Raw genomic sequence first — 10,668 nt, forward strand, 5'->3', positions numbered from 1 at the left:
TATTCTTCTTTTAATTTCCTAATATTTTAAATGTTAGTTATCTTTTTGTATAAATTCTTACAATTCAAAAATTATATATTATCTTCTTAATTTCTTGTTATACTTTTTTAAAATTTATTTTTCTTATATCACGGTTATTTATTATCTTGGCTTGTTTTTTAGTCCTGAAATTTAGTCAAAAATGTCAACACAAATAAAATAATATAAGTCTCACTTATCACTGTTCATTACAACTGATTGACTGCATCCCTGACGCCTGACCATTTTCTCATATATAATCTTTTTTTTTTTAAGAGCTAAGATAGAGTTACTTGATTATGGATATTTGAGAACATTACTTTCTATAATTTGATAAATAATAATGTTTTAATTTGGTACAATTATCTTTCAATAAATTTTTTATTTAATGTTTCTCACTTCACTGCTATTATATACTGAAAATGATTGAGTACATATTTAATTGGAGTAATATTTAATTATATTATTTGGTTGCCATTACCTGGATTAATGGTGCCCAAAACAGCCTGAGATATTAAAGGTGCAATGGCCCTAGCTATATCTTCCTCAGAAACAGGTCGAAATGTGGAAACAGCTTTCGAAAGAACTCCTTCAATGTCTGTTGAGATAGACCCTCTACTCCTTTTTATTTCTTCCTGTAGATTCTGCACAAAAAAAAATCTATGAAATGGATAAAATAATGAACTATTTAAGATCAATCCTAATAACACATAAAATTCAAATTAGGCATATATTCCTGTCATAAGAACTACGCTCTCTTTGTGCAAAAGACTTTTTTTACCTTTTTCTGGAAAATATAAAATCCAACACAAACTAGATGAAATTTAGATTGGTTTTGAATAAAAAACATTAAATCAAATTATGATAAAATTTGATTGAATCAAAATCATAAAAGGTTTAACATAAACCACTAGAATAAAACAAAATGAAATAAGATTAATATAATTCAATCCATAGACATATCACAGTGTGTCTTGAATAGAGGCACATCTTGCAATACATTTTTTTTTTCTTATATTTAGAATTGGACATATTTCAAAAATAGTACCATAGACTGCAATAACTTTGTTTACTGAAGTCGTCCAACAGACTTTCCTAAAGCTATTAGAGTTCTTACAATTCAACTCCAGTCCATGGTACAATCTATGGAATTCCTCGAACTTAAAATTAAAAAAAATTTTTTTTTGTCAGATGTGCCAGGATGTATGTCCTTATATTTTATTTTGCAGCCACCACTACCTTGTGCAGACCAATGGTGTTTGTAAATGGTAGAAGCCTCAGGTCTCCCATTGGGTACTATGGTGGCTACATGTCAGTAAGTGTTACGGGGAATATGGGTGTAGATAATAACTAGGTGAACTTTTATATTAAAAATTAATAAAACTTGAAATTTTCAATCTTTTTGAACCATTGAAAGAAAGTTCACATTATTACATTAACTAAAAAAAATGTCGATTTAAGGAGATGGAACAAGAAATTATAGTAAAATCCACTATAAAATAGGAGTTACACAAAAAAAAACAAGTAAAAAAAGTTTATCAACTCTATTTATTTGTATTTCAGGAATTCTATATCATAAAAAAAAGTTAATTAACATCTGTATTTTTATTGAATTTAATCAGTTTAGTACATTTACTGGTTAAAATGTTTCCCATGTTATTAATGGAAACAAAGAGGAATAAATAAATATTATGTTAGATTATTTTTTTTTTTTTAGCAAGATCCTTTTGTTGTTTTACATAAATGTCTGCATAGGTAGTTGACAATAAAGATAAACTTTTTTTTTAAATTAATTTTTTATAATGAGATTGATATTAAACAATACAAACCTGCAAACCAGTAGACTGTAAACCAACAGTATGAGATAAACTTTTGATATCAGACTTTAATTCCTGAATTGACAATTCAAGTCCCCTTAGGTTTTCATTCATTTCTACACTGCAATATAATTTATTGAAAATATAAAAGACAAGAAAAAATAATAAATACGTAACAAAATAATTTCATCAATTCAAATTTTCATTAAGAGAAAAATGGCAGGCTTTAAAATTGATGTTATATGTCGATAATATTATCAGAATATATGCTTTGATATGGTCTACACTAATTGAGGGGCCGCATGTAGCTTAGTTGGTTAGGCATAGTCTTACCAATTTAAGATCTGCTCTCAAAAGTGTCTTAACTTTTTTCTAAGACTAACATTTGCATTAACTACTAGTTGTTTCACCCATAGTAGAATCCGAAAAAATAAACCGATGCACTAAAAAGATGTGAACTGCACTAGTCCTTTGATAAAAGATTAAGAAATCTCCCTTCAGATCGCTGTAGAACGATTTATCATCTTTGGATTTTTGTGCATCTTATAGTAAGGAAGTAATTTTTAAAGTACCGACTGTAATGCTATCAGGAATTTAAATTAACCTGAAGGGTTTTTCACGATATGTATTAGATAATGCAGAATTTTATACTAACTATAGAGATTTTACATATTCTTCATGCCATGGAACCTATTCAATGGTTGACTCCTTATAGATTATTACAAGTACTGAATGTAATGTAATCTGTAAGTTATCCATCTTTTTAATTATTGCATGATTTCATTCATTTTTTGTTCTTATTATTCGATATATTAGATTGTATTAATGTTATTGTAATCATGTTAATTATCTCCATGTAACAAATTATTGTAATATTCTACGTTTCTCTGCACAATAACATTCAGTTAAATTGATCAAACCAGGCTCAATGTAGGTGGGTGGTATGTTCAGGGAACTCCCCCTGAATAAATTCAATTCAATCAAATAAATAAGGCACTGCTAGCTCATGCTGCTATCTGTAAGCCAAGTTGACCAACTGCCATTACTAGAGAACTAGAGAAGCGAAAAGACGATCTGTCATCTTTACTCTCAAAGGTTAATAGAATTTTTCTGCTCTTAAACGCTTCATTAACTAAATGGAGCAGAAGAGACCAAGAATTTGCTGGTTCTCTGGGAGGCAGAGAGAAGAATGGAATAGCAAAATTAGTAACCGCAACATCACCCAACAATCATCTCACAACAGCAAGAAGAAAGGTAATTATTGTATGTAATAGCTTAACAGTTTAATGTATATTTATTAGTCTAGAGTTCAACCTCTGTAAATTTCAACAGTGTTTAAATATATTTTTTGTCACAATATATGTTCCACTCATTAAAAATCAGAACGAGTTTATAATAATCAATAACTGCATAGTCTGGCTTTATCCTAGCCCTAGACTGCAGTCATTGAACACTTTGGGTCAATTTCAATTCCTGGTTGCATTGCACTCCACCAGGTACTGCCTCAGTATAAAATACACAAAAAACATAAATATGATTAAAATGTCCAGCAGTACTTTGATTTCTTTTTGATCTGTTATCAAAAGCTTGTACAGGTCACGTCGATAGAGTGCATTGAATTATTTTTCAATAATGAATACATTTGAACTATTTTCTGTTAAAGAAATCTTTGTTACATTGTCTCATTTAATATTACATATGCACACACAAAAATCAAATGTGGTTTAATGATAAAATCCTCAGATTTCAGAGGTTCCTAAAACATATATAATTACCCTTTCAACAGAGACAAGTGACTCAGGTGCTAAGCAACCACATCCCATTAAATAATAATGAAGAAAAAATAAAAATTCAAATCTTGCAAAAATAAAAAATCATGAAATAACTAAATATATTACTTTTTTGACTCTGAAAGAGAATTTTTCTGAGTCTGCTTAGGTTCTTCGGAATAAAATCTTGGAGAAGACAATATTTCTTCCACTTCTCTACTTGGTGAACTTCCTCCACTAACAAAACCTCTTCTCTCACCTCCTCCACCATCATTCTGCCAACATGTTTAAAAACAATTTTAATGTTATTAGTAGAATCAGTATTAAAAATAGTTTCAGTTATTTTTAAAAATTAACTATATACACAATTATCACTGATGGTGAAATGAGGCAGTAAAATAAATGCCAAACAGTAACGGATGATAACAATTGAAATTTTTATTGTATGTAATTTTATTTTAAAACAGGGCAAATGACTAAAGGGAAAAGAATGAAAGATATACCTCATCATAGATCTATTAGTTTAGACAGTATCTTGGTCCCTCATAAAGAAGAAAGACAGATAATAAAATGAAAGAGGTATCTTCTGATAATGTAAAAGACGAACAAGTCATTACAAATAATATATAGCAAAAAACTACTATCTTTAAAAGGCTCGATCAAGGCATGGATAAGGACAAAGCAAGTTTAAAAAAGAAACTCAGGAGAAATGAATTCAATATATGCTCCTTAAACACTAGAACATTATTAGGGGACAATAAAAAACTAGAATCAGACCAGGCTCTATACTATACTTGAAATGGGATGTAATAGGATTATCTGAGGCAAGAAGGAAAATAATAAAAATCATAGAAAGTAAGGTATGCTATTTGCCCACACAAGCTCAGATAAAGGTCTAGGAGGAGTAAGGTTTATAGTAAGCAATAAATGGAAAAATAAAGTAACTGATTTTAAAAAAATAACCATAAGAGTAGCAACATTGACAATTGATACAAGCATAAATAAGAAAATAGTACTGATTCAGGTTTATGCACCACAGCCATAACTTCTTCTTTATGCTCCACAGCTTCTCCTACAAAGGGAGAAAAAGACAAATTTTACAATGATGTATGAACATACTCTAGACAGTTCAAGAAACTTTAAATACTTCATCACAGTGATGGGAATCCAGAGGACTGAACTGGAAAATGTGTTAGTGGAGAAGAATGTATCATGGGAAGCTCCTGGTGTGGAACGAGAAGCATGGGAAGGGAGTTACTTGTAGATTTTGCCATGGCCAACAAACTGCAAATAGCGAATACCTACTTTAAGAAAACAAGTGGACGTGGTGCACCCCTGATGGGGAAAAAGATGAAATAGACAACATAAAGAATATCAAGAATTGTGAAGTAATCACTTTATGCAATGAATATTTAAAAAGAAGAAGAATATCTCAGAAGCACCAGATACCTAAGAAAATAAATGAAGAAATTTTTCAAGAGGAAATAAAGAAATTGCAAAACCTAGTAGATAATAATGAAAATTACAATATTGAAATATAGTACACTATTAAAGAGAACATTGTACAAAGCCCTAAGATAGCAGAACTGCAGGAACGAAAGAATGGATATCAAGCAAAACTATACAGAAATACCTTAGAAATTTACACTCATAAACAAAGACCTCAGGGAAAATATAAAAAAGGATCTTAAAAAATATTAAGAAGATAAAATAATCAAAATTCTCGAACATAACAAATCCTTCCAAAAAATAAAACGTGAACTAAATGAAGGCAAGCACTGACCAGTGATTTACAAAAATGACCAAGAAAAGGGAGTGAGCAATAGAGACAACTTGATTGACTTGACAACAGAATACTACAAATAATTATATAATGCTAAAAAAGAAAAAGTATTTAAAAGAAAAAAATACAAAATGATGAATGAAAATACTGTTCCTACAATATTGCAATCAGAATTGGATGGTATAATTAAATCACTGAAGTGCTCAAAAAGCCCTCGACACAATGGAATTACAAATGAAATTCTGAAAGCTGGAGCAGAATTATCAGCAGTGCTGTGCAATTTTTTCAATTAAGTCATTGAAAAAGAAGAAATCACCAAAGAGTAGAAAATATCGAAAAGTGTTTTGCTTCACAAGAAAGGGAATAGAACTAAATTAACTAACTTCAGACCAGTCTTTACAAAAATCATCCAAACCAGATTGACAAAAACAATAGATGAAAATTTACCTCTGGACTAAGCGGGCTTTAGGAAGGGCATGTCTACAATCGATCCTTTACACACTGTAAACCAACTCATAACAAAAGTAAAGAATATAATTTAAACATCTACCTCGGATTTGTTGACTTCTCCAAAGCCTTTAACAGCATATATCAGAGCAGCATCATGACAGCTCTCAAGTCAATAGGTATTGAGGAAAAATACATTTCTATAATAACAGAAATATATGTCGACAACAAAGCATTTAAATCTAGTGACAGGAAAGGCAAGGAGATTCGAATCAGGAGAGGAATCAGGCAAGGGATACAATATCACCACAGATCTTCAGTATAATATTGGAACTTATTCTAAAGGAGATGGACTGAGACAAATGTGGAATCAATATCAACAGTGTAAAACTAAGCACACTTAAATACGAAGATGATGTGCTATTAATTTTATGAAAACAAGAAGAAATAGTGACCATGCTAAATCAGCTTATGTACAGAAGTGGCCAACATGAATTATCGTTGAACCTCATGAAGACAAATATAATTACAAGCTCACATGTCACCAAAGTGAAAACAGACCTTTCAGAAATAATTGTATGATTTCTTTTAAAGATAGGCAATCAACAGAGATTCAAACAAGGACAGTTATGGCTTGGCAGAAATATTAGAGCTTATGAATGAAAATGAAGAACAACAATATCAGCCAACCTCTAAAAACATTATTATTACTAGACTATTATTATTTTAAAATAAATTATTCAATACTGATTATTTTATAGACAAATATTTTAGATATATTTAACTGAACTTAAATTAACAAGCCTTCAATTCATCAAAACATCTTATCGAAGCAACAATGAAAAAATCCTAGGTATTCTGTTTGCACAATCAATTGGAACCTAATAGAACACAATTTAAAGTAGAGTAAATTTGCTAAAATATGAACCCTAAAAGAGCTATTGACATTCAATAGTTCACAAGATATACTGTTAAAAACCAACATTTATTCATAAAAAATCAATAGTTTGTGAATTTATTTTGGGATATCTCAGAAATCATTCAACATAGGTATCATTTAGCACTCATATTAAAGCCAGTTTAATATACTATAAAGTAGCAGTCGAATAATCAAATTCAACCTAAAAAAAAAAAAAAAAAAAAGGATAACTAAGCACAAGTGATGAATATTCATGAAGCAGTATTAATAAGTGGCTTCAGGATAAGCTTGTTAAAGAGAAAATTTATTGTTATTGTTTTTAAACTGGACTAAGCGTCTGTCTTTAATTTTTTGTTTTATTACCTATAAATATTATTTTAAACAAAAATCAATAGGTATGATAAATTTGATTATACTTATACATTAATAATCAAACTTTTAAAGTTTTATTTAGTTTTTTGGTTAATGGTATACAATCGAAAAGCTAAGGGAAAGAACAAGCTATGTGAAATTTCAGGGGAAATTAAAACAGGATTTCACTTGGAATAATATTTTTAGATACTTTTTTCTTCATAGTGCCTTGCAAATTTTTTCTAAAACTTGAAATTAAACCAGTTTTAAGAACTTAACAAATTGAATTCTACCCTTCATAACAGGAACATAAAAACACTTAATACAATTAGTTTCCTCATAGCTCTTAAAGTATAGCCAAATTTCAGGTTTTTAATCAGAATAGTTCATCTGGACATCTCTCTTATCTCTTATTTTAATAGAATTTAACAGAATAGTTCAGTTTTTCTATATATGTTTGCATAAATGTAGAGAATATTTAGGGAGTTGATTCAAATAAGGTTAGGTAAGCTTTTCATGAATTAATATTATTAAATCAGTAATAGTAAGTTGATTATACCAGGATTTGGCACATTTTGAGTTATTACTGCACGATTTTGGGTTTTTCTCTGCATAAAAATTTTCATAGGAAAACCACCCACTGGAACCTGGGTTGAGGAAAAAGTGTTATAGCCAGGAAATCATTATAAACAGGACCATTATAATAGGTTTCACAGTAATAATATAGTAATATAGTCAATGTCTGATTTAAGTTAATTTATTGTAGAAAGGAGATCATACAGATCACGCCTTTTTCTAAACTCTGTTTGATCATTAGGCTTTCATCAATTTTTGTCTTGGGGTTGATAATTGCACTGTTGTATTTCTTTAACAAATCTTTGTAAACTATCAATAATAAATTAGCACTAATAACTAGAAAACACTAAATTAACAGAGTAGTAACAAATTAATTAAAATTAATTCATTATCACTTTAAATTATTGATGGGCATTTATAGCATTAACGTACCGGCGGTTCACCAGGTGTAACGCCAACAGACCCGGAATAAGATATCACCCCTTCACTGATTGGGGTCACATCATTGTTTTGCATCAACTAAAATCAAACAAAAGTTAAATTAACTAAAAGAAAATATACCAGAAAACAAAGATACGTTTCATTTAACTAATTTACAGTAGTAGATTCAGTAGAATGAGGAGAATGAAAAGCATCAGGAGTCATGAGATTTAATGATGTTTGCTGAGTTGGAGGGGTTTCAATATTTAAATTAGTGACTTCATCCATCTCATCACTAAGGCCATTTGAGTCTAAACCTAAGAAATAAAATTTTTATTTTAATTAATTTGATTAAACAAGAGAAATATAAATAACAAAATGAAGAGATCTAAATAAATAGTAAATCATTAACCAAAAGAGTAATAAAAACTCACAAGCTGTATTCCCTTGTACTAAGGACTTGACTTGATAAACTATATGGCATTCCTGAAGTGATTTAGGTTGAACAAGATAAAGGCGGGCCATAAAAACTGCTGACTGGTTCTCTTCATCCTCCCCTAGGAAATACTTCTAGTTCAGTACAAAGCTTAAAACAAGTTGAACTGATTTTTTAAAAACATTGAACAGTGATGTAGTTCGAATCAAATCAATTAAAAGGTTTTTATTCTTAGAATCTAATCTCAATAAATGATGTAATGTAAGCTGAGAGTTTATAGAAAGAAGTTGTGAAACAATCATACAAAAAAAAAAGTATACAAAATTAATTAAACTCTTTGATATTATCTAGGCGAGAAGTTTTTTTATTTTATAAAACCGGCCAAGAAGCACCACGGCCTCAGAGGGCCTATTGTACGCCGTCCCTCCTCTGCTCAAAATAGGCCAATTGCCTTTGCAAATCTGGACACTGTATAAGGATCCACTGTTTCGCAAAGTTTGGGATCCAAGATACGATCCTTACCAAAGATGAGGAATTGTGTTCTTGCCACTGCATCACATTTGCACATGGATGATGTGGTAAGCAGTCTCTTCCTCCATTCTGCAGAACCTGCAGATAGGGGACTAGGGGACTCTATCAGTCTCATTTTATAGAGATGCTTGTTTAACTGACAGTGTCCTGTGTATAGTCCTGTCACCCATTTTAGGATACTCCTATCCATATTAAGAAGGCAATTGCTTCTTTTCAGGCAGGGTCCTTTGAGGAACATTTTTGATTGTTCCATCCCTCTGGTATTTCTCCAGACTAACCCAGCCTTGCTCTCAGCGATCTTTTTAATATGCCTCTTCGCATGACTGAGACTAATTCCGCATATGGGGTCAGGTGTGAGAGGAACATACTCAGATCCTTTCCTTGCTAGGTAGTCTGCTCTCTCATTTCCTTTAATGCCTTTATGTCCAGGCACCCATTCCACCCACACTTTGTTTGCCAAGGAGAGAGAGTTTAAGTTAGCCTTACACTCCTCCACCAATTTGGAGCGGGTTGCGTAGTTATCCAGTGCATAGATGGCCGCCTGACTATCCGTGTAGATCGTGATTAGCCTTTCCCTCATGCCCTCCTTTATTAAATTCTGGGCACAGACATTTATTGCAAACACTTCAGCCTGAAACACTGTGGTGTGCTTTCCTAACGAGATGGATGTGCCTTGATTAGGTCTATCCATCCTCCATATCCCTGCTCCGGATCCTTGTTCCATTAGGGATCCGTCTGTGTAGCAGTTTATCCCATTACACGGCTTGTGTGGGGTTGAACCATCAACCCTTACACTGTAGTAAGTGTTCTTATATTTCTTCTCCTGATGATCCGAATGCATAGCCAGGGTCTCGTCTTAATTGATCCTCCTGAACAGTCTACCATGTCCCTCATAAGTTAAGGAATGGTAGTTCGTTCCTAGTTTCATAAGCCTGTATGCAGAGCTAAGGGCTTGAGCTTCTATCTCTATGTGTAGAGGTTTAATGTTCAACAGAACCTCCATTGCTGCAGAAGGAGTGGTGCTTATGGTTCCCGTTATCATAAGGCATGCCAGTCTCTGAAGTTTCCCAAGCCAAGTTTGGGATTTCCTGGTCGTAGCCTTGTGCCACCATACAATGGCAGCATATAGAACAATTGGTCTTATCGCTGCCATGTACAACCAATATATAACTTTTGGTTTGAGGCCCCAGGATTTGTCCCAGGTCCTTTACATGCCTAGAGACACCTCAGTGCCTTCATACTGGTCCTTTCAACATGAAGTTGCACTTCAGTTTGCTGTCCAGAGAAACGCCAAGATGTTTGACTTCACTACAGAATCCCAATCGTTCACCGTTGAGGTACGGCGACCTGATTGCAATATTCCGTCTGTTAGTGAAGACACAAAGACTGACCTTTTGAGGATTGATCCTAAGACCATATTCCTGGCACCATCCATTCATAAGGTCTACTGATGTTTGAAGCAGTCCTGAGATAGTTCCCGGGAATTAGCCTCCTATCAACACAGCAATGTCATCAGCATATCCCTGCGTGTAAAAACCTGCCTTATTGGATCTGGCAAGTAAGGTGTCTACCACCATACACCACAGGAGAGGAGATAGCAC

At 32.2% G+C, this 10,668-nt stretch overlaps 1 protein-coding gene across 1 annotated transcript in view; it reads right to left on the reverse strand.

Annotated features, from left to right (window-relative positions):
- The window catches only part of Ge-1 (Enhancer of mRNA-decapping protein 4 homolog Ge-1), a 59,889-nt gene that overhangs the window by 11,373 nt on the left and 37,848 nt on the right, over positions 1 to 10,668 (reverse strand). The window contains exons 9-14 of the mRNA XM_014419761.3: positions 8,535 to 8,657; positions 8,278 to 8,417; positions 8,113 to 8,199; positions 3,734 to 3,879; positions 1,848 to 1,956; positions 500 to 662 (exon numbers count right to left, since the gene is read on the reverse strand). Of these exons, the coding sequence (XP_014275247.1) occupies positions 500 to 662; positions 1,848 to 1,956; positions 3,734 to 3,879; positions 8,113 to 8,199; positions 8,278 to 8,417; positions 8,535 to 8,657 (768 nt within the window). The remainder of the gene's footprint in view (positions 1 to 499; positions 663 to 1,847; positions 1,957 to 3,733; positions 3,880 to 8,112; positions 8,200 to 8,277; positions 8,418 to 8,534; positions 8,658 to 10,668) is intronic.

Source organism: Halyomorpha halys, unplaced genomic scaffold (assembly GCF_000696795.3).
Source record: "Halyomorpha halys isolate HHAL.00 unplaced genomic scaffold, Hhal_1.1 Scaffold251.1, whole genome shotgun sequence".
In the NCBI taxonomy this organism is placed as follows: Eukaryota; Metazoa; Arthropoda; class Insecta; order Hemiptera; family Pentatomidae; genus Halyomorpha; species Halyomorpha halys.